The following is a 25,108-nucleotide window of genomic DNA, read 5'->3' on the forward strand; positions in this document are numbered from 1 at the left end:
TAGGGAAGAGGGCAGTGTCAAAAGTTATGCATACCCAGACATCTGTTGCTCACTTGAATGTAGATAGTTCTGATACAATACAGTTTATAAAATGTTTGATCTTTCACCTCTTTTACCTGTACTCACCATTGCCCTGTCTCTCCCAGGTAAAAACTGCTCTAAAATTAATGGGGGCTGCACCGGGCAGTGCAGTGACACAACCTGGGGTGTCCGGTGTTCCTGTGGACCTGGTTGGCAATTACAGCAAGATGGTCAGAACTGTGGAGGTCAGAACATTTTGGTTTATCTTTTAAAGACATTTTTATTTTCATATAATATAATATCTTCATAATATAAAATTTGCCATTTTTAAGTGTGTAAATCAGTGGCATCAACTGCATTTGCAATGTTGTGCAACCTTCACCACTATGCATTCCAGAGCTCTTTCATCATCTGCAACAGAAACTCTGTTCCCATGAAGTGATAACTTCCCATTCTCTCCTTCCTGCTAACCTCTATTGACTTTTTGTATCTATGAATTTGCCTTTTCCATTACTGCATATAAGTGGAATCCCATAGTTATTTTCCTTTTGTGTCTGGCTTTTTTCACTTAGCATGTCTTTAAGGTTCATGTTGTAACTTGTATCAGAATTTCCCTCCTTTTTAAAGGCCAAGTGATATTGCTTTGTGTATATATATATGCTACATCTTGTTTATCCATTTACCTGTTCAGGGACACTTAGGTTGTTTTGGCTCTCACAGGTAATGCCATTATGAACATTGGTATTTAAGTGTGTTCGATTGCCTACTTTCAGTTCTCTTGCATATATATACCACAAGTGAAATTGCTGGATCAGGGCCTGCATGGTGGCACAAGGTGTTAAGTCTCAGCACTACCAAGCTATTGCCAGCCACTGCAGCATGAGTTCAATCCCCCAGCAGGGGAGCTGACCCACATGGTGCAGCAGACCTCTCCTTTCCTGCTCACTGCTCTCCTCAGCAGTGTATTTCAGTAAATCTGCCTGTTCTGCTCCCCACTCTGTCTCTGGTGAATCCTCTCAACCCCCACACCTCTGGCCTACACCCTAGCTCTTGTATGCACAAATAAATAAATCTTTTTTTTTTAAAGAAACTTCTGGGTCATATAGTAAGTTCTGTTTAAACATTTACCCAATGCTGCACCCTTTAACATTTCCACCAGCAATATGCAAGGTTCCAATTGCTCCACATTCTTGCCAAGAATTCTCCACATTCTCCACTTGTCATCATCCTCTTTTATGGGCAGTGTAGGTCAATGTCGACTAATGAGGAAATGAATTTAACATGTTTTATAGAATTTCAGGGTTGGAATAAATGGTCTTGGAATAAATAGTTACTTCGTGGCCACACCTGAGGTCTATGGCATGATTGGTTGGATAGATTCTGAAATTAGAGTCCACTATACATTTGGCTAGCTGAATTCCTTTGTCATTGAATCCTAAGTCTTATTTCTCCCCTTTGTAAGATGGGATTATAATGCCAGAATAGCAAAAATAAATTTCATATGTCCTTCATATATTGTCTAATAATCTGAAAGTGTTATGGCTGTTATTTTGTAGTACTGATCCCCCAAATAGGGGTTGCCATTTGGGGCAACCCCAGTTCTTATATGAATAAATAAATAAATCTTTAAAAAAAATCATCAAGAATTGTAATGAGCTATTTTGGATAAGGCAATTAAACTTATTATTTCATTAAAAAATCTAAAATCAGTATCTGTTTATAATCTTTTAGGGGCCTGGCTTCAGTTTGTCCCTCCTCTTCTAGAGTCTGCTGCATCCTTCATGGTTTATGGCCCATTGTGGGGCATGTGGGCCACTGAGTTTGACTTATAAACACATCCTGATATTCTCCTGGGCTGGAAAGGGAATATTCTACTTTAGAAGCCCATGGTTTAGGAGAAATAATGGTTTTTCTGGCTATGCCCCCAAGGAACCATATTCCTTCCTGCTTAAAAAACCAAACCAAACCAAGCCAAAATAAACTTCCTAGTCCCCATGATTCACACTTTATTTTTTACTTTTTGTTTTTCACTAAATAAATGTTTGTGTGCTACCTTGTGGCAGGTAGTATCCTGGGAAGATATTCACAACATATTAACAGTGGTTAACTCTGGGGTGCCACATTTTTTCCTTATGCCATTGATATAATAACTCTTTTCCTTTAACTGTAAACACTAAAAGTGTTTATCAGTTATGCTAGAGAATCTAACTTCTCCTCATATTTCATTTTTTCTCAACTTTAACTAAATTCTTACACATAGTTTTGGCTCTTTTTCCCAGTTCTTCTCTATTTTCATTTCTCCACCCTCTTCACTTATACCCTTTGACCTTTCCTCCTTCCCCCAGCCCAGAAACCTCATATCTTTTACTAGTGGCTGCTAGTTTTTATAAGTATATTGCTTTATCAAATCATCTACTATATGTGTCCAAAATTTGACTTTGTAATTGTGACTTGTTTACTAGACATAATTGTGAACTCCATTTTGCTGTCTGTAAATGGCAACATTTTTTTCTTTCCTTATGGCTGCATGGTATTCCATGGTGTGGACATACTGCATCTTGATTCAGTCCTTTGTCACTGGGCACTTAGATTGTTTCCAAGTCCTAGCAATTGTAAATAATGCTGCTGTAAACATTGCAGAGCATATAAATTTTTGAACTAGTAGTTTCATGTTCTTTGGAAAAATGCCCAAGAATGGGATTGCTAGGTTGTATGGTACTTCCATTTATAGTATTTTAAGGTAAATCTGAATCACCTCCCAAAATGGCCATACCAGTTTACATTGCCACCAGCAGTACAGTTCCTCTTCCTCAACATCCTCTCTAGCACTTGTTATTGGGGGATGTTTTAATTTATATGTACCTTTCTCATGGGTGTGAGATGATTAACTCATTATGGTTTTTACTGGCATATTTGTTATTAAAAGTGATGATGAACTTCTTTACATGTGTCTATTGGTGAACTGTCTAATCAGCTCTGCTTTCCATTTATTAATTCTGGTGTATAGCTTTTCATTGTTAAATTTTATAAAGTTTTATGTATCTTGGATAATACCCACTCTTGGTTGTGAATATGTAAATATTTTCTCTCATTTAGTGGAATGTCTTTTAAATATAATTATATGTATTTTATGCTTTTTTATTTCCCTTAACATAGAGGTCAAAGCTACAAAAATATCTTTATCATTGGTACTGTGATACGTATGGATGTTTTCTTCTCTATATTTTATTATTGTAGATCTTATATCTAAGTCTTTAATTCATTTTGAATTTAATTTGCGCATGGAGTTAGAGAGTAATTCAACTTCATTCCTTCACTTGTGGCCATACAGGTTTCCCATTACAGTTTCTATCATTTGTTAGAAACTCTAATTTCCCCACTGTATGGTCATAACTTCTTTATCTTTAATTATTGATATAAACGTCAATGTTCATACTTTAAAGGATCCCTCCCAAACAACTTTGAGAAGTTACAGTGCCTTACCTAAATTCTGCAGTTATACCTGTGAGTTTTAAGATTGTTTTATCATCTTAGATGAGAGATCATATGGCACATTCATGAACTCTAGGCCCTAATGTTTGTCATACTGAATTAGATTCTGACTGGCTTGACAAGTGACACATCCCCAGAAGGTTGCTAGGGTAATAGATCAGTATTCTGTGCCAAGCATGCATTTAGGGTCCCTCTGTTGACCTTTCTGCTAAAATAATTGATGTCCATGGGAATTATGTGGAGATAGGGGTTGTATAGTTCAGGAGCTGACACAGAGATTTCCACATTACACATGTCCACTGAGCATCCAAAAAGTAGCTCAAAAGAACAAAAAGTCTCGAGAGTATTCCTGGGTTTTCTCTAATTTTTGATTCTCTATCTATCACCAGATGTAGATGAGTGCTCTATGGCATACAGTCCTTGTGGTCAACTATGTCATAACACACCAGGCTCATACTCCTGCGAGTGTGTTCAAGGTTACCAGCTCTACAATGGCACTGACTGTCAAGTTACAGGTAAGTTTCAGTATCTAAAGCAATGCCTAAATCCTCCTCTGTTCTTAGTAATTAAGATAAAAGTATATAAATGATTCATTTTAAGGTCTAATATTAGACATGATTTGCTTTATTCTTTCTTTAAACTAGGTACAATCACATTCTTTGGCCAATCATGTCAGTTGCCATCAAGTATGACTTAGTTATTCTGTAGGCCATAGAACTAGATGTTTGGGACATCTAATCAAAGCATCTTAACTTGGCCTGTGTTTCTTTAGCACTTGGACACTTAATCATTCTTGGCTACTATGTACCAGGCTACTATGATATTGACCCCAACTGAAGTCACAGTTTCTTGGATTCCTTGGTTATGTCTTGGTGTGAAGAAGGGCTGAATCAGAAATCAAATAAGATGGTAAAGTTCCAAAGATTAGTTTCAGTTCTCTGGAGTTCAGAGGGAAGAAATAAGTAAAATGTAAGGTAGTTACTTAGATTTCTCCTGTATGAACCTTGCTTCAGTTTTCAGGGATAAGTAGATTTTGTCATGGGAGAGGGGGCAAAATCTTAAAGAGAAGGGTGTGAAAATATGTTTCAAATTAATATCACTTCTTCTACTTCTATTACAGATGATGCTGTTAAAATTCTTACAGCAGCAGATGGAGAACTTGGTGTCCTGAATCACAGAACAGGCATCTATGAGACTCTGTTACCTATAAAATCAAAGCCTACATCTATTGCATATGATCTTGAGAGAAGCATGTACTTCTGGGTGGATGAAGTTTTAAATATGTTTGTTCTTGGGAAGCTGAAATCTGTTCCCCTCTATCCAGGTATGTTTCTTGGCATTAAGAGACTTAGCATTCTAAAGCTATTTAAATGTGGGATCATAAGCATATGCATTCATTTGAGCATCATCTGTGATTCACTTGTCACGAATCCTAAGTGTTCGTAAAATCCAGATTTGAAATAAGACGATGTAGTTTTGGTCTATAGGAACTTTAGAGTATAATATGAGAATGCAACCAATATTAGGATATACTGAAAGCTTGACTATATGGGCTCAAAAACCAGGTCTAAGTCCGATGACTAAGTATGTGACTTTGGGTATATTAACTCCTCTGATACCTCTGGAAATCCTCTGATAGAAATTAAGAGGTAGAGTTCATAATAATTCACCTGAGGCTTCTATGATATTGACCCCAACTGAAGTCACAGTTTCTTGGATTCCTTGGTTATGCTCTGCTAATGCCTTTGTCTTTCCCTACTGTCCACTATATATTGTAAGCACATTAGCACATCTCTGATCCGCATTCCCTGTGTTCTATTTGTCTTATCATAACACTTGAAATCAGAAGATGTCCAGTTCCAAAGAAAGTTATATTGAGTCTCTTTTTTCAAGGTAAGAAACGTGTAGAAGAATATAGGGACATAATGCTGTCTCCTGTGTTCCAGAGCTTAGAGCAGTGAACAGTATCTCCTTGGACTGGTTCACAGGACAGCTGTACTGGGCTAGCAGCTTTGCAAGGGTCATCTGTGCTGGCTTAAGTGATGGCAGAGGTTATGTCAAAATCTTGGAAAAGGATCTTGTTCCACAACAGCTAATAGTGTTTCCTGCAAGGAAGTAAGTATTGTTTCTTTTGGAGTATATCCAAAAGCATTGGTTATCTTATTAAAGGTTTTAGATGAGAACACATCAAACTTTTCTACCCAGGTCTCATTTACTCCAGAAAATTCTTAATTTTGAAGTCTAAATTCAGTATTATGGAGTCAGGGAGACTTTCCCCCCCCCAAAAAAAAAGTCTAGGAGCATACATCTCCAGCATTCTTTGAAGTGCAATAATAAAAGGTCTGCATGAGAGAGCTGAGGGAGCCTGCTGTTCAGAAAATTGTACATGTACCTGAGAGGGTTCTTTAACACCTTGTACTTTTGCTGTTCTTAGGTACTTGTACTGGGTGAATCAAGGTGAGAGGGACATGAGGACTATTGAAACTGCAGGGATGGATGGCTCTGATAGGAAGGTGCTTGCAGTTGTAACCATGGAGGAGCCGATAGGATTAAGTCTTGACCATGTGACTGACAGGCTCTACTGGATCAGCAAATATAAAAAGGTAACCTAGATACAGAGGATTATGTAGGTCCCAAGAAAAAAGGAAACCCATTGAGCAAGGGCTTGGTATGACTATAGGCAATAGTAAGTTCTTTTAAGTATTGCATTAACTCACTGAAGTATGTTCTAGCTATGAAAACAGAGAAGAGCAAGGTATAATTACACAGTATCTTTAGGTTAAGTTAGATGGTATCAGTTTTCTTAAATATTCTATAGTCAAATTTAGCACTGGAATTTCCTGGTAGTATTATGTGCTATCTTGTATCCATGGTACAAAACCTTTCAAAATGGCAGACCACTTCATTGAAAGCACAGGTACTTCCGTGTCTTGTATTTACATTAGAGTTCATGTTATCTCATTTGAAATTGTTTCAAACTAAAAGACCAGTAGAAAACACTGGTTGAAAGCCTGGTTTTGGGAGTTATATTTTTATTTCTTGCTAGCTTTGATTTTGGTTATGATACCTCTTTGAAAAGAAATAAAATATGTATGACAAAAGGCAATTGGAGAATGCAATGAAAGGATTTGGTAAAATGTTTAGATGGTGGCCAGTAATCTCTAGAAGTTACTTGGTATAACATATCACTAATTTGTCCAAGAAGTGGTCCAATTTACTAGCTTTGACATTCTTTTCTATGAGTCCTAAGATGAGTTTCTCTATTCAGTTGATATCACCTAAAAATGTTTATAATTAGTGTCCCAGAAACTAAAGAGCACTAATATTGTTGCCACCTCTTCATGCTATCATGTTCTCATGAGACTTTCTACCCCTTCAGTCCATAGAGACAGTAAAGGTGGACGGCAGGGGGAGGCATACCTTCCCTGAGGTCTTCTTGGAGGATGAACATCCACTGGGACTAGTCGTATTTGAGAACTCTTTCTTCTGGGCAAATAAAATACAGCTGTTCCATACTTCACCCCGCACCCCACAAGAGAGAGTGGTGCTGCTTAATGCCTCCATATCTGCTTTCTTGGTCCTCCACAAATCCCAGCAGCCAAAGAGTAAGTAAACAGCTTGCTTTTCACATGCTTATTTATGAATCAGCCTGCATACTACATTGAAACTACCTAAATTACTACTGTAATCTCTTATTGGAACATCTCTTTTGAGATAAGGGAGGTGTTCTGGATAGCATTCCAGACCTATACGAGATTGCTAAGTAGAAGAACGGAATAAAAACATCGACTGGGACACTCATTCCAACCATGTACCTTGTACTTGTCCAGTGTAGTGGTCACATTTTTTAACTTCTAAAATATAAAAAATAGAAGTACTATAATAGCTTAATTACTGACATGTCAATTGATAATAGAAGATTGAAACAAGCCCAGAATCCTGCTTATAAAAGATAGTCAAATATTCATTGACAGGCATTTAAATGCTTTTAGTCAGTCTGTTTGTATCTGTTAGCTCTCATAGTATTTCTTGAATGGGTTTAAGCAACTAAACAGAGAACCTAGACCATTATTTCTAAGGGAGTCCTTGTTTAACAAGTTAGATAGTCATTTTGCCTTGACTCTAATGGGGAAGATGTTTTTGTTCAAAGCTTTATTGGACCTACCCTACTAGAGATTTGTAATGGTCACTACCTGAGGGACAGGAGGCCACATGAGTTCAAAGACCAGGATGCCTAACCTGAAAACTAACAAGGAGTTCTCCTTCTCCTAAGACAAAAATGGCTTAATTTCCCTGGAGTAACAAGCTTTGAACTGGACTGGATAGATAAACTTGAAATTAAACTAATATATTTCTATTTTAAAATAGGCAGATACCCAGTGTGTGTTCCAGGGGCTTGTAGCCACTTGTGTCTTCTGTCTCCTGTCCGTCCCAAGGGCTACAAGTGTGTGTGTCCAGAAGGAATGTTTCTTCTGCCTTCTGGTACATGTAGTGGTAAGTACCTTAGTGAAATGGGCTTGGCTCATGGAGGCACCTTCATGGTTGGCCTGGAAATTATGTAGCTTCTATTTTTGTTCTATCACTTTTATACTGACAACCTACTTGATAGCAAGTTTGATTATCAAAAGACCTTGATTAGTTTTTTATTGTTAAAAAAACTAATATAAAATTTTATTTTTATATAATTTATAAAAATATATAAAATTTATCATATGAGCCATTTTTAAGGATGTAGTTCAGTGACATTAAGTACATTCACATCTTTGTGCAACTATCACTATCTTCAATCTCCAGAACTTTCGTTTTCCCAACCTGAAGTTCTATACTCACTAAATCCTCTCTTCCACCAGCCCCTGGCAACCACCGTTCTTTCTGTGTCTATGAATATTACTCCTTTAGGTTACTTGATGTATGTCGGCTCTTGCACTGTATTTCCTTTTGACTGGCTTATTTCACGTAGCATAATGGTGTAGAAAGTGTCAGGATTTCCTTTCTTTTTAAGCTTTCTTTTTCATTGCACAGATACTGTATTCTGATATTTGTCTACTATAGAACCAGTAATGTTATATACATAGACTGCATTTTGTTTATCCATTCCTTCATCAATGATGTGTGTTTGATTAATTTTAAAATAAAAAAAGTGCATCACTCAGTTTTTAATAAAAAATATAACAAATATGTTGGTATAAGAAATGAATTCTCTGTAGTGCTGACTCTGTGTTCTGACCTGTTTGTAGAGAGTCCACTTCAATATAGTTATGATGACTTCTTTGTGTTGCTGTTTGTTCCATATTTGAAATATTGATGTCTACATAATCCATTCACCATCTCTATCTACGTGATTTTTCTATAGAACATTGAGATTTTTAAGACTAGATAACATAAATATGTTCATGTTCTAACTACTTTAAAAAAGTCAGTAGGAGAAAGACAAATACAGGATGGTCTCACTAATATGTGGAATATAGAGAAACATTACAAAGTGTCAGTCAAAACCAAACCAACAGGGCCTCCCCTGGTGGTGCAGCGGTTGAGCGCTGGGCTGCAAAGCTGCCTGCAGCCTCTGCACCACCAGTTCGATCCCCGACCCCCAGCAAGGGTCCCACATGGCACGACAGACCTCTCCTGCCACGCCCACTTCTCCCCTCAGCAGTGTATTTCGTCGGTCTGCCTGTTCTGATCCCCGCTCTGGCTCTGGTGAATTCTCTCACCCTCCCGCACTTCTGACTGTACCCAGTGCTTGTATAAATAAATAAATAAATCTTTAAAAAACAACAACAACAAACAAACCAATAATAAACAACCTCTGACTACAAAACTGAGGTAACCAGAGGGGGAGGGTAGATGGGTGGGAGTTGGGAGAAAAGGGGCCTAATGGAACATGGTGGAGAATTGTTGGGGCACACTTGAGGGCAGGGTGTGAAAGTGTACACCTGTAGAGGTTTGAACCTATAACCCCAAGCAGACACAAAGATGTAAACCTACTTTACCTCACTGAACATAATTTTCAAGGAAAAAGAGTACAGTTTATAGAGTAGCCCTAAGGCCATCTTAATGAGTTGTTGGCCCAACTCGAGACTTCAGCTGAAATTGTTGAACATTATATATAAATACCTGAGTAACTTTTCTTTATATAGGTAAGAGGTTAAAATTCTTTACAGTAGAGACTTGTGTATTATAAGCAAGGATTCCATGACATTACTGAGTCTAATGGAAACACTCCAGTCCTAATCTTCATGATTCTGTCTTGAACTTTCAGCTGAAATTGAAGGTTTATTGCTAGGCTTTCCCAAACAAATGACTCACTTTGCTAAAGAACCTAAGACATTTATGTTGAATATATACTTCAGAAGCAAACATCATAAGATCCCTTTCTTTGTTTATCTCAGCTTGAGAGAAATTTGCTCAAGAATGGAACAGGGACTTATCTGACAAACAGATAGCTAATCTCTCTTTTTCCTTGGTAGAGTTAAAACTTGTGTTTTCTTCTGGCAAACATCTCTACTTGTTGAAAGTTGGATTTATGGGAACTGCTATAGAGAGAACTCTACTTCAGGAGCATCCTTGGAATATCTATTTATTGGATATTGACTGGAAAAGAAACACCATCTACTGGACAAATGCCCAAGGATATCTGTTCTACTCTACTAGTTATTCGGGAGAAAAGCAAAAAATTTGGACAGAGCATTCAGGTAAGTTTGAGTTCTTTTTCCTTCTGTTTTTTGACTCTAAATTGAACTAGAGTCAAAATTCCTACTAATTCATGATCAAATCAACCTTAATATCTAATAGTGATTCTAACTAATTTAAGTGTCTCTGTCTTAACATTTTTCTTGTAACTGTTAAAAGACTACCATGTTTTATGGAAGTTGTAGTGGCAGTGATAAGGTTATTAAATTTTTGTTTTTCTGTCCTTAAGTCTGGGTAGGGTAGAAATGAACCCTAAATCCAATTTAGAATTGCAGATTTTTTTCACATTAATTCAGAAGTAATTTGCAATGCAGATTTCAGATTCAACTAGTAAGATTTTCTTACTATGATAATATATACATTTCTCCCCTCCCACACTCCACAATGCCATACCCTACCTAAAGCTTCCTGTACTCAGCCTAAATGCAAACATCTACATTATAAAAGAAACCAAGACTTGACATCTAGGGTGAGTAATTTGAATTTTTTGGTGTCTTTAACATAAGTACTGCTAAGTACTGGAAATATGCTTTACTGCAAGAAATGCCGTATTGAAATACATGTTTCTGAGCCTCCCTGATGGTGGAGGCAGTTGAGCACAATACTGTGAAGCTGTCTGCAGCCTCTGCAGCACCGGTTTGATCCTGGCCTGCCAGGGAGATACCCACAAGGCACGGCAGACCTCTCCTGTTTCGCCCGCTGTTCCTCAGCAGTGTATTTTAGTCAGTGTGCCTGTTCTGTTCCCCACTCTGTCTCTGGTGAATCCTCTCACCCTCCTGCACATCTGGACTGTACCGTGGTTCTTGTATGCATGAATAAATAAATTTTTAAGAAAAAGAAAAGAAAAGAAATATATGTTCCTGAGTCATCCTTCAGAGAATCAGACTCTACCCAGTGTCCTGTGGGCCCGTACAGCACTTGTTATGCTGGAACTTCCTGTATCTAACCTAGAGAACTATAAGGAAAAACTCAAACGAGCAGTGATCTTGTAATATATCAGATGACCATCTAGAAAACTCCTGATTGTGAATTTCTTCCTGTTCAACTAAATACTGTCTCTCTCAACTGGCTAATCTTTTTGCTAACTGGTTTCTGTGTTATGATTATTAGATGAAGGAGTTGTAAGACATTGACAATGCATTTGAGCTTGCTCTAGTGTTGAATATTTAATACCTGTGATATAGGTGGTTGTGACATAATAGAAAATATATGTATTTTATATTTTATATATACACACATATATATCTAAGTATGTTATGCACTCACACACATACACACACACACACAGAGTGAATATTTTGGTCTTTGCTCCTAATTTCTGGCAAAAAGCTCTTAAGGTCTTTGTAGATAGAGCTCCTAAGTCCCTGGAATTCCCTGAGTAATGAGAATACATTTTGTTATAATGAGGTAACTCTTGGTGAGATGCTGGCTGTGAGCTGGTCACCAAAAGACCAAACCATGATTAGAAACTTGGATCTTATAGTCCCATCCCCATTCCTTGCAGAGGGGAGAGGGGCTGGACATGGAGTTAATAATCAATTATGCCTATATGATGAAGTATCCATAAAAATCCCAAAAGTATGGAGCTGCTCAGTTGGTGAACACACCACTGTGCTGGGTGAGTAGCACACCCCAGCTCTACAACCACAGGAGTTCCTGTGTTGGGGAACCTTGGGATGTTGCCCTCTGTATCTCTTCATCTGTTTATCTGTCATCTTTACACAGGAACTAGTAAATGTATTTCCATGAGTTCTTTGAGCCATTCTAGCAAATTATCAAACCCAAGGAGCACCTTGTAGGAACCAGACAGTCAGATTATAGGTGACTATAATCTGGGACTACTTGCATGGGCATCTGAAGTGGGGGCAGTCTTGGAGGACAGAGCCCTTAACATGTGGGATTTAATGCTAACTCCAGATAGACATTGTCAGAACAGAACCAAATTATAGGACACTTAGCTGGTGCCTCAGAATTCCATAGCATGGGGAAAGACCCACACATCTGGTGTTATAATATTGTGTTCTGTGTAATGGTGATAACACAGGAGCATTTGCCCATACAGTGGCTACAAAGCTTGATAAAGCCAGGCAGTTCATTTATAGGTCTTACTCCACTTCACCCTGACGTCTAAACCTGTGCACAGTCTTCAGGGCATTCTTACAACCTATGAATTGCAGCTCTCAGCTTCCCCTAACATCTCTGTATACAGGTGTCAGTGTTTTCCCTTGAGTGTGCTAATCTTGTCCTTATTGAAAATTGAGGCTGGAAATTACAGATCAATTCCTAATACAGGGAAGGACTGCAAAATCCTATTTTATGATTGTTCATGTCTTTAAGAATGTGAGTGGCTCAAAGAACATTCTGTGACCTTGGCTGCTGAACTATCAGCCTGGAATCGGTACAGCACCAAAGTGAAATCTAACTCCAGAGAGCACATGGTCTCTGCAGATGGCAGAGCCCAACAAAGAAGGGAGAAGCTGAGCCAAGTATGGCCAGGCTATTCTTACCAACTTGCTAATCTGGTCACTTCTCTCCTGGACAGGAGTGATTCAAGGACTGTGGGGAGAATTCAGAAGTATAATTGTATACAAGTTCCTCACATGTAAATGTGAGGAAAAGTGAAGATAAACTCCCACCCTAATGACCCAAAAGTGGGAAGCACTTGACAATTTTTGATCCCTTGTCTACTGGTTTCTCCATTCTGACACCTGTGCCCCAGTTCCAAAAAGCAGTCAGTTTGTCAACTTTCTGGGTGGTTAACATGTAGGTTACTAATATAATGCCCAGGGATGTGCTGGGATATATTTAACAGCTGACTCTCTTGGGTAGAGTGTGCATATATACATCTACATGCATTTATAATAAAGCTTGCTGCTACAAACTGTGTGTTACAATACTTTATAGGTGATAAAATATGCAGCATTTTTTATTGTAAGTTTCATATAACTAAATGATTTTCATAGATTAGCCAGAGTCCCAAGAATTCAGAATAAAAAATAATTTAGCATTGCAATTCAAGAGCAAACAAATCCAACTGAGTACATGCTTGATCCCAATCTGATTTGACAAAGACGTTAATGACCTTATCAAGCAAGCATAATTTTAAAAATTGTATTAATTTACCATTGGCTTACAATACTATATAAATTTCAGGATTACAGCTTCATGGCTTCATACCTCTATATGTGCTTGTGTCTCAGTACACCAACCAGCAAAGTTCAGGAGCCATTCACACTATCAGATTGACCTGCTCAACCCTTTGGTTCCATACCATTCCCTTTCTCCTCTGGTGACCACCGTATTTTCACAGTCTAGGCAGGATTTTTGTTGTGTTTATTTGCTTTGGTTATTTATATTCCATAGATGAGAGAAACCATCGAGTAATTGTTTTTCACTTTCTGATATATTTCACTTAGCATAATGACCTCATCCATTCACATTGTTGCAAAAGGCAATATTTCAGCTTTTCAATAGTTGAATCTTAGTCCATCGAGTATATGCTTTCCCATTGAGCATATGCTTTCTTCAGTTATTGTTTGTTGGGAATTTACGTTGTTTCGATGTCTTGGTTATTGTGGCTAATGCTCCTAAGGGATGCAAATAGCTCTCAAATAAGTGGTATTTCTATTTTTAAGAAATTTCCATACCATTTTCAATAGAGGCTATGCCAATTTATAATCATGTACAAGAATGCCTTTTTCTCTACACTCTTGCTAACATGTTTCCAGTTTTTTTTTTTATATAGGTCATATGTGAATGTTGATATAGGTCATACGTAATCTTGATGTGAATGTTGTTTGACACTTTTGTGTCTGTAAGCAATTGAGATGAAAGAGAAGCAATGAGGACTAGTTGGGATAGCTCATCAGTGACATTAATGAGTGCTTTGAGGAATTAGATGATAGTTTTCAAACACTAGAAAATCATTTCCTCAGTGTGTTTGTGGTATTAAAACAAGTAAAGGGAATCAATTATATGTTGTTGGAAATGACTTTTGGTAATAATTATAATGTTGCTTATACAGATGTTGAATTATAATGAGTACACCGGAAACCTATATAAAGTTACAAACCAGTGTTACTTCAATAAAAATTAAAAATAAAACAGAGTACGGCCTCCCCTGGTGGCGCAGCAGTTGAGTGCTGGGCTGCGAAGTTGCCCGCAGCCTCTGCAGTGCCAGTTCGATCCCCGGCCACCAGCGAGGGTCCCACATGGCACGACAGACCACTCCTGCCACCCGCTGCACCCTCGGCAGTGTATTTCTTCATCAGTCTGCCTGTTCTGTTCCCTGCTCTGGCTCTGGTAAATTCTCTCACCCTCTTGCACTTCTGACTGTGCTCAGTGCTTGTATAAATAAATAAATAAATAAATAAATTAATTAATTAATTAATTTAAAAAATCAGTTATCCTTTGAAGAAAAAATGAAACAGGCTAAATACAGGGGTTTTTATTTTTTTGTAAATTTAACCTGCAATATTGACATTTTCTAGCTTTCTTAGTCTAGACCAGAGGTATCAACCTCTTTCTGTAAAAGGTTACATAGTAAATTTTGAGACTTGTGGGCACTCAGCCATTGTATCTCAAAAACAGCCATAGACAATGTGTCAGTAAATGATGGTGTTCCAATAAAACTTAGTTACAAAAACAGGCCACCAGCTGAATTTGGCCCACGGACCACTGTTTGCCAGTCCCTGGTCTAGAAAACAAAACCCAAACCAAATCAAACATTGATCTGTAGTGTTTGCCAATTTCTGTTATTTCCAGCTATGGAGGTGACTTCACTAAACTTAGTAGATGCAATAGATGTAAATAATTAAAAGCATAATAATAGTAGCATGTCAGAAAATAATTAATGATTTGCGTATTTGTTTCAAATATAATTCACTTACGTTTCTGTAATTTAGTTTTTATAATGGCTGTATAGAACAAGCTAACAGAATTCATGAATTTAAAAACTGGCTGCACACCTGCTCCACCATACTGTTTTCCAATAACAGACACTGTCCTAGCATTTCCTGTGTATTACCTCTAATCCTCATAACCTAGGGAAGTACTATCCCTATTGCACATTTGCAGAAACTGAGGCACGGAAATGAACAGACACCTTATTCTGGAACAGGGTTTCCCAATGGCAGTCTGACTTGTTACTTTGATATTGCTCATAATCTTTTTGTGTGCGTGCTATACCATACCCCAGAATAGTTGATCCCTAACTTAGACCCAGTTGTGTAGTTACTGTGGGTGGGAGGAAGGAACCGACATTCTCTGAATGTTAAGTTTGTACCTGACTTGGTTGTTTATGTCTAAAAACTAACACTTTTTGGCTTTTACATACTTGATCCCTACCACATCACCTACTGGATGCTTTCTATTGGGTTGTCAGAAAACTCAGGATGCATTTTTGCATAGAAAACAGAAGAAATATGTTATGACTTTTCCAACAACCTAATAGTTACAGATTTCCTCAATGCCTTTCCATTCAGTGATTCCTTTCACACCACTGTTGTGCTTTTACTTCAGCGCAATCTCAGCTTTTCTATAGTAATTTCAGTCCTAGTTACTTACATGTAGTTGATTCCTTTTCACACTTAGCCTGTGAAGGAAGACTATGAATCTAAAGTGGCAGATCAACAATCAGATGCCAGCCTTGCTGCTTATATGTTTAGCCTGTAAAATGCAGAGAACACCTGCCTGGCCAGGGGCTGTACATCCTGACCAAGCTCATATTGACAAGTGAGGTATCAAAACCAGAGTAGAGACAATGGAGGTCAACATACAAACAAGCAGCTGGGCTTATTAGGGACCTGTCTTTGCAACTCCCCAATTTTCTCCTATCCATCACTGACCTAAAACTTGACAGTGCACAACCAGAGTTGAGTGCCTTTCTAAAGGGAGTTACTTTTCCTCCTTGCAGTCTGCTCAGCAAATGTGGACATAGCAACTGGGAACTTGTACTGGCTGCCCTGTGACAGAAGCACAATTCAAAAGACAAGAATTACTGGCCCAGACACACACGTCCTCTACAGAACGAGCAGCATCATACTGTACCTTCTTCTGGATTGGCCACAGAGGGTGCTCTACTGGGTAGAAAGTGGGAAACACTTGCAAAGTATGACTCTGGATGGCAGAAAGAGACAGGAAGTCTGGAGAGGCTCCTGGTCAGCGGACACCCACATGGCCTTGGACCTCTGCTCCTCTAGCATCCTCTGGACCACCAAAGGGTCAGGTAAGTACATGCAGTGCAGCTGGAAGAAGCTTGAGAGGATGAGTGGGAATGTTTTCAGTATAACAATTATTGTCATTTTTAAAGCTCTGATTTTCATTGGGCACAAGCCACCTCAAATGTAGTCCTCATCATAAATCTAAATTTAAATTTAAATCTAAATTTATGATTTAAACAATAAAAATCTTCAGAAATAATGTTATACCTCTTGCAGCGTACAGATTTAGTTTTTACTCTATATGTAGAAGTAATAGAATCAAACTTATTGCAAAAGAAGTATAGACGGTTTAGCTGAAACTTGATAACAGGTACAACTCATACTTTTGCAGCCAAATCCAATTGTTTTCCCACCCAGAAGGCCTCTCTGAGGCTTAGCAGCTCTGTGCTTATGGCAAGGGTTTAGTATATACAGAGGGCAGTAAAGTCACATCTGATGTTTTCATGTGGCAGGATTCACTTTTCTGGAGCTCTTAACATTTCCTTGGACTTTCATAAGCAGTAAAATTAAAACCTACCAAACATGACAGGAAGAATTTCCATTTATTTTCAATTTGGGCTCATTAAACCATAAATCAAATGGTACCCCTAACTCCCACTGTCACAGGTTACTAGTTCTATATCAACTTACAAGAACTTGACTCTTCCTTAGACTTGCAAAGCCTGAGTCTCCTAAGAAACAGGACATACACTTTGAACAAGACCTGGAGTGATGGGCTGATAGTGGCCCACGAGCCCTACCTCGTGACTGTAAACAGATCAGCTCTGGTGCTGTGGGACAGGAGGATGCAGGCACCCTTCTTGGTGTTGAAAGAGCCATCTATAAGGAAGGTGATCATCCTGGCAGAGAACTTGCAGGTTCCAGGTGAGTCTTCCTGCAGGTGGTTATTCTTTGAGACCCACTTTACCCCACTCTTCTTCGTATGGCTTACGAGGAAGAGATACTGCGCAGCATTGTGTTTTAACGGAAGTTGTCCCACCACACAACTCAGCAGGCTCCTCCCTAGTTTGGCCATGTCCTGGAAGAGCAAGCATCTAACACATTTCTCAGGGTTGCTAAATGGCACAAGTCCTGGCCAACACTCGCAATAGATCGCACAGCAGACCTGCTGTGGGGATTCCTCTTGTACTTGAGAATATTAAAGCTCTTAGTCTGTCAGTAAAGAGATCCATTTTCATTAGCTCTAAACCAGTTTCCCTAACTGACTTTGCCAAGGAACCCCTCTTTCAGGGAAGGCTTAGCAGTGCTATCTTGCTGAGGATCTTTGTAAAGCCACTCCTGGTTGCGGGCACCAGGAACAGCACCCCTCTGCTGTTGAATCTGCACCTTGGCCGTGCAAGGCTGGTTCACCTTCTTTCTTTTCATATAACCTTTTGGCGCAGAGCCAAAAATTTTGATCCTAGAATTTCGAGGCAGAAAAGGAAGGAATCCTATCACTGGATTAGGGAACTTTGTTAAGAAGCAGCTTGGAATCCCAAGGAAGGAGAGAGAAACAGACAGACCATTCCTCCTCCAGCATACTGACTCCAAAGAGGTCTCTCGTCTCCCTTTTCCATCCGGACTGCCTTACTTTTTTTTTTTTTTTTTTAAAGATTTATTTATTTATTTATACAAGCACTGGGTACAGTCAGAAGTGCGGGAGGGTGAGAGAATTCACCAGAGCCAGAGCGGGGAACAGAACAGGCAGACTGACGAAATACACTGCTGAAGGGAGCAGCAGGCGTGGCAGGAGAGGTCTGCGCACCATGTGGGACCCTCGCTGGTGGCCAGGGATTGAACTGGTCCTGCAGAGGCTGCGGGCAGCTTCGGGCAGCTTCGTAGCCCAGTGCTCAACCGCTGTGCCACCAGGGGAGGCCCCTGCCTTACTTTTTGAATCACTTCTTTGTTTAACCTGATCTTAAGAGTGAAGAAGAATTAGGCCTAGGGGCACATTTCTTAGGTGGTAATGTGTGCCAATAAACAGTTAGCTTTGTGGTTACAAATCCAATTTTAATTACTCTAACAAATCTGTTGGTGGTTCAATGGTTGCTGAAGAGTAATTTTGGTAATTTATTAACCTAATTTATAATCTCAACAAATGAGTGCCTCGTTAAGCTGGCCCCTGACCAGCAACCAAACAGAAATCCCTACCTTCAAAAACTTTTATTTTTCATACCCAGAATACAACATCAGGGAAGTGAAAAATTAGACCTGGCAGCAGGAAAAAAAATGCCCAAATTCAAAGCTATTAAATGGCAGGCCAATGTATCACACCTCACGGAAGGAATAAACTTTAGGTCCATTTTATTTTTTCTTCCTTTGAGGTAGAAAAACGTAGCCACATAATCATGACATGGTTTTCTGGAGGGAGGGAGGGGTAGTAGAAACAGATCCCATTGATGAAGCTGATGGACTGACTTGCTAAAGGAACTGCTTATTCTAGATCCTGAGATTGAAGGAGAAGCCACCCACTACCCTCCCACCGTCCCTCCTCCACCCCCTCTGCTTTGCTCTCGCTCCTCTATCTCCTGTCGGAATGGGAAGGAATGTGTTTCTCGGGAGAAGCTCTGTGATGGGAAGCAGGACTGTCTGGATGGCTCAGATGAAAAGAACTGTTCCCAGTTCTGCAACAGACCAGGTGTGTTCACCTCACCTGTTCTCAGTCTTTCATTCCAGGTAAACTGATTCAGCACTGGATGCATGGCATGAATCGCCAGCATGTTTATTATTATCACACTTGCTTCCCATAGGTAAAATATTATAGATAAAAGCCATAGTCTGTCAGAATCCTGATTCTGAGAGTGTCCATTTTATCACATTTATATCAGGTGTATTATCAGGCACAATTTGAGTATTGTGTGCTCCTTAAATTTAAGTGTTCCAGTAGGCTGAGCCAGGGAGTCACTAAATGGACCATTTAGGGCAGACTTGGCAGTGTTCCAATGAGTCGTTAAATTAACTGAGCAAATATGAGGCCTTATTTAAATAGCCTGGTTTAGCTTGCTAACTTAATTGACCTGACTTTATTAAAGCTTGCTGATCAATTAACTAAGAGAAAGAACTCAAAGTAATAAGAAGTTGACCTGACTTTATTAAAGCTTGCTGATCAATTAAGTAAGAGAAAGAACTAAAAGTAATAAGAAGCAGTCTATTTACCCCTCAAGCTCCTGCATGAGTGTGAATTAAGTTAATTTTGACCCTGCAATGTGACAATAGATGGCACTAACTTTTGTCCCTTTTCATGTCAGGGGTTTTCCAGTGTCTGGATGGAAACAAGTGCATTGAGGAGAAATACCACTGTGATGGGGCTCAGCAGTGCTTGGATGGGTCTGATGAGCAGGACTGCTGGAAGCCCATGGAAGATTGTTCTCTGCGCTGTGACAACAAGACCCGCTGCATCCCTAAGAGCTGGCTCTGTGATGGCAACCTGGACTGCTCTGACAAAAGAGATGAACAAGGATGCAGTAAGTTCATGAACCTTCCTCGGACAGAGAGGGTTTTCTGGGCTAGCTTCTATTTTGAAGGTCTTTTCTGGCCTAATGTTCCATTCAAGCCACTTTCCTGCCGGAAGTCCTGCTGGGGCTTAGTTTCCATGGTGATCATCAATTACCAGGAAGTCTTCAGACCTTTTATTTGCCATCAAATCATTCAAGCTGAGTGCCTACCTAAGGCTTTGTTTTTCAGCTCATGAAAAATGCAGCACATCTGAATTTAGATGTGAGAATGGCCAGTGCATCTCTTATTCTCTGCGCTGTGATGGGAACCGAGACTGCCTGGACCACTCGGATGAAGAAGGCTGTCTGCTTGCTGGGCCCCCACGGTGTCCAGCAGGGGAGGTGAAGTGCCCACGGAGTGGAGAATGTGTGTTGGCAGAGTGGATCTGTGACCATGACTTAGACTGCAAAGATGGAGCCGATGAGAAGGTAATCTGCTCTTCCTTCAGAAAGATAGATTTTGAATCCCCAGCAGTAACATGTTATTTCCTGTAGATAACTTGGGAACATACAAGAACAGAAAAGCCTCCCACAATCCCTGCCCAGAAAGCCCCTTGTGACTTCATCAAGGTGCTCAAAGTGTTAAGATCAACTTTCAGGGTTTTTTATTGTAGGAGGTTTGCTAATGTTAGATCTTGATGGCCATGGCTTAAAAGTCCTACCTAGATAGAGACTATACCCTGAAATGTCACACAAATGTCACCATGGAATACTGTGAAGCCCCCACCTCATGTGAGATGCAGCCTGGTTTGGATCCTTCTGCATTTAACCTTAAGAAAATCATGTAACTCCTTAGCACCATATTTCCTCAACATTAAAATTGGTATTGATATGCCTTATATGCCTTATAGTGATATGCCCTATCTAAAGGCTCGGGAGTGCATTTTAATATTCTTGGGTGTGCATAAGAAACGGTGGGAAGGATTCCTGAGAAGAGTTTCTAGGGAAGAAATGCTTATGTTTCTTAATGAAATTACTACCTTCTGATTGGTCAGTCTGACAACACAAGCTATTTCTTTCCACTTCCCACCCACGTTTGTATCACCTAGAAATCTCCTCACCTAAACTCCAGTGTTGAAAAGAGTTTCTTATAATTTGTGTCACCTCTGAGTTTCCAAAGGTGGTTTTCTCTAAGAAACTCCTTCCTGGACACCAAATGCAAATGTCACTCACCGAGTCACTGTCTCCCCAGGACTGTGACCCCAAGGAGCTCCAGTGTGGCTCGAGGCAGTGGTCCTGTGACAGCAGAGACCAGTGTGTTCCTGACTCCTGGCACTGTGATGGCCAGAGGGACTGCAGGGATGGCAGTGATGAGGCTGGCTGTAAGTGGCGGGGCGGGGGGGGGGGCCTCACTGAGAGGAGAAGACAAAGTGATTCAAAGGGGCACCTGCTGCTTGCTTCCAATGGCAGGAGAACCCCACTCGGCCAGGAAATGTTCTAGGACCTGAGATTCATTCCCTTACTGGGAATGGAGGTGTTTTGACAGGGCACAGGAAGCCTTGCCGTGGGAGGGAGGTTTGGGGAGTAGACTACAAAAGTAGAAAGTCATCCCCTCCAGGCCCCCCCTCGGAGTGCCGGCGTTCCGAGTTCCAGTGCCTCAACTCTGCCTGCCTCAACCGCAGCCTGGTATGCGACGGGACGGAGGACTGTGCCGACGGCTCCGATGAAGGTGGCGAGTGCTCGTTGTCATGCAGCCCACGACATTGTCCCCACACCTGCTACCGGTCCCCACTTGGGCCTGTGAGTCAATCTGGTCTCTCGAGTTATATACTTGGTTTGGTGAAAGGGACAACTTCCTCAGTCAGGCTGCGCCCGACTGTTCCTTATTCTCTAAGGTTTACATGGCAGCACTGTCCTGACTCACCCACCAATGTCCCTGGGCCTGGGCCTTTCTGGGCTCCTGTTGAGTCCTCCCTAGCTCCTCCCTGTCTTGCATCTTCTGGATCCATAGCTCCAATTTCCAGAAACTTACTACCATTGTCCTTTTCACCCCAGTGGTGAGTTCTAGGTGACAAAAAGTGTGTGTGGAGTATCTCAAAAGCCAACCAACCCCCATCATGGGACACTGTAGAAATTTAGAACCTGCTCATATGGAAGTCCCTTCCACATAAGTATTTGGAGTATGACCTGCCCTTAAGTTGAGGACTGCCCCTGCATGATGAGTTGGCTTAACATAGTAAACCAGATTCTGATGAATAAGTAGAAGAAAACTCTGTTCTGATGTCTGTCCTAGTAACATCTGTACTGTTAGACAATCCATTCAGTTATGTCTATGGACCTTTTTTCTTACTGATTAACTGGGGATCTAGGTCGCCTGGGCTGAACGTGGCCAACTTCGTTAACTTGGGACCTTGTGGTGGCTGGAGTGAGAGTGTGTAGCATGTTGATAAGAAGGAAGAGTCAGAATATGATAGGCTTGGAACCAAAATAAAGTTGATTCTAAGAACTGTTTAAGTTGCTCAAATTGAACATATCGCCATGTGTTTTTTAAGCTAAGGTTGGTTGTACTGTCTTCAGAGAGTCTTAATGTTTCCTAACTTCCTTCAGGTATGTGCCTGTGAGCCAGGCTTTGAGCTGGAAAGCAGTGGCGTGGACTGCAAGGACGTGGACGAGTGCCGGAAGGCGGGTGGTCAGCTGTGCAGTCAGACATGTATTAACACCAAGGGCTCCTACACCTGTACCTGTCATCCCGGCTACTTTCTGGAGCCTGATGGCCACACTTGTAAAGCAACAGGTGAACTGGAGTGGGGACTATTTCCTAAACCCTGAGAGTTTGAGGTCCTAAATCAAGTCTCTTTCTCAGGACTTAAATGCTTGAGCCTGATGTTTTGTCTTTACAGCCAACCTAGCACATTCCCAAATCCATTTTTTATATCTCATATTTCAGGTTGAATTTGAGCCTGAAAGTCCACTAGTAAATCATCATTATAACAAAACCATAACTCCAGTCTCTGTACCCTACCTAAAGTCAGTGAGAATAAATGTCTAAGGACTTGACAACATTTCTTTCCTTCTCAACTATTTCCAAAATATTTTGTTAGATAGTGGAGTTTTCAAGTTAAGCTAATCATCTCTTTATTCTAAGTATCTTAAAACCATGGGTCTTAGCTTAGCTACACAGATACCAATTAGCTGACTTTATAGCCCTGGCAATGAAAATGTGAAGGCTACTTAGCTAGGGCTGGGATTCACAGTTCATAATCCTTAAGACCCTGCTGAAAACAATTGTTATTTGACAGGTACTGAACCAATCCTGCTTGTGGCAATTCAGTTTAACCTGCTCCTTTATGGATTGAGGAGCTTGAAAGAAGATGTTCTGGCAACCACAGACAAGAACCTAATTATTTTCTCTATTGACTATGACTTAGTGGATCAGAAAATCTTTTGGACAGATGTTGGTGCAGAAACTATTAAGTGGATAAGTATGAACACAAAGAAGAAAGGAACAGTGGTAAAAGGTATGATGGAAATGAAGTGTAGGTTTTTATATTGTGCTTACCAAATACACACAGCATGAAAAATTAAATGCATTAACAGCCTAAACTTTGGTTTAATTATATCTCAAAAGTGACCACAGCTTGCTCATTGGTTAGAAAAGGTGAATTGTCATCTCAGTAGACACAGGAACCAGTCAGGCTGTCATCCAGTGACTATTTGCAGCAGTCATCTTTGTCTACAAATAGTACTTTGGAGCATTTTAAGAAGATCATCCTCATGGAGATGGAAAATAAATTAATATGGCATGAAAATCTGTGAGCAGAAACCTAGTGAAGTTATAATTTAACCTAAGTATACATGTTGACTGGTTCCTTCTCAGGGATAAAATCAGACTGCCTAGTCGTTGACTGGATTGGGAGGAATCTCTACTGGATTGATGGGACAGCCGGGCAGATTTTGGCCATTGCATCAACTACTGTTTGGAGAGGAAAATCTGAGTATACAGTTGTTCTGGATAATGACTTGAACCAACCACGGTCTTTGGCTTTAGATCCTCTAAATGGGTGAGTTCATTTTTAAAGTGAAGTTCTTTAAGTTTAGTTTTCCTCCTTAGTGGTATTCACTCACCATAGAATGAATGACTAGAAACCTTATCTGACTTTACTTTAAATCTATGTATACATGGTACACTTAAAATCTTCTGAAAAAAAATTCTTTGTTTCAGTAAAGTGAGATGTAAGTCTACTCATTTACTGGGCCAGTATATTATTTTGATAACATAAACAAATATATCGCTGAGTACCTCCTACAGGAGAAAGAAAATGGAATTAAGAATCGTACTTAATTTGCAATATATATGATAGGGAGTGAGGTGCAGAAAAATTACATATTGGGATCAAGCCTGATCTATCCAGTTGTTGTTCTATCCAGTTCTTTCTTTCTGCGAAGGGCTGGGACCTTAGAGGCAACATTTCCTATGTGTCATAGCCACACCCTCATTGGGATGGCCTTGTGTGCATCAAATGTAAGAGCAAGATAGAGCAAAATTCAGGAACTGAAGGTGACCCAGTTAAGTACCCCTTCTGCTTTTCTCATGTTTGGAATACCTCCCTCCAGGAACTGTTAGCATGCTCCCTAGAAAACTGGCAGGAATTTTTGACGCATCAAATGACTTGTGGCCAAAGATGAACCTGAGGCACACATCTGTCCATGCAATTAGCCTACTTTCAAGCCCAGAGAAGACTGTAGTTTTCCTGTATATTTTCCAGGCTAGGAACTAATGTATTCCCAAGTTTCTTGTACAACTACCCATGATATTTTACCCCCAATTGATGACTAAACAATCACTGTGAAATTTTCAGTGAATTATTCTTTTACTACTTCACAATCACATTTAAGAGTAGACCAAGTTTTAGTTTGAGGAAAGTATAATTGGGCAGCAAATAAAGAGTTTCAAAGAAATAATTATTGTTTTCAGCAAGGTAGTACTTCATCTTAAAGCTGATTTTTATCCACATAGGTTAATGTACTGGTCTGAAATTGGAGGTGAACCACAAATAGAACAAGCTGGAATGGATGGTAGCAACAGAAAAATACTCATCAATCAAGGTCTTGGTTGGCCAACTAGCATAGCTCTTGATCAGTTGAGTTGGAAGATATTCTGGTCTGATGACAAATTTCACTCTATTGGCTCTGCCAATCTAGATGGTACTGGTATTAGAGTAAGTGCTTTTTGGTTTTAAACTTGTCTGAAATGTTATGTGCCTTGTGTCA

General features: G+C 39.9%; 1 protein-coding gene across 1 annotated transcript in view; it reads left to right on the top strand.

Moving 5' to 3' along the window:
* LOC119258217 (prolow-density lipoprotein receptor-related protein 1-like) overlaps positions 1–25,108 on the top strand; it is a 52,530-nt gene that overhangs the window by 18,978 nt on the left and 8,444 nt on the right. The window contains exons 5-22 of the mRNA XM_037526671.1: positions 3,903–4,028; positions 4,634–4,837; positions 5,460–5,628; positions 5,948–6,116; positions 6,893–7,118; positions 7,882–8,007; positions 9,981–10,205; positions 16,118–16,429; positions 17,076–17,288; positions 18,847–19,041; positions 19,652–19,867; positions 20,088–20,326; positions 21,090–21,219; positions 21,456–21,637; positions 22,445–22,631; positions 23,137–23,355; positions 23,715–23,898; positions 24,855–25,056. Coding sequence (XP_037382568.1) covers positions 3,903–4,028; positions 4,634–4,837; positions 5,460–5,628; positions 5,948–6,116; positions 6,893–7,118; positions 7,882–8,007; positions 9,981–10,205; positions 16,118–16,429; positions 17,076–17,288; positions 18,847–19,041; positions 19,652–19,867; positions 20,088–20,326; positions 21,090–21,219; positions 21,456–21,637; positions 22,445–22,631; positions 23,137–23,355; positions 23,715–23,898; positions 24,855–25,056 — 3,524 coding nt within the window. The remainder of the gene's footprint in view (positions 1–3,902; positions 4,029–4,633; positions 4,838–5,459; positions 5,629–5,947; positions 6,117–6,892; positions 7,119–7,881; positions 8,008–9,980; positions 10,206–16,117; positions 16,430–17,075; positions 17,289–18,846; positions 19,042–19,651; positions 19,868–20,087; positions 20,327–21,089; positions 21,220–21,455; positions 21,638–22,444; positions 22,632–23,136; positions 23,356–23,714; positions 23,899–24,854; positions 25,057–25,108) is intronic.

The sequence above is a fragment of the Talpa occidentalis genome, unplaced genomic scaffold (assembly GCF_014898055.3).
Source record: "Talpa occidentalis isolate TD23 unplaced genomic scaffold, MPIMG_talOcc4v2.1 talOcc4.4, whole genome shotgun sequence".
NCBI lineage: Eukaryota > Metazoa > Chordata > Mammalia > Eulipotyphla > Talpidae > Talpa > Talpa occidentalis.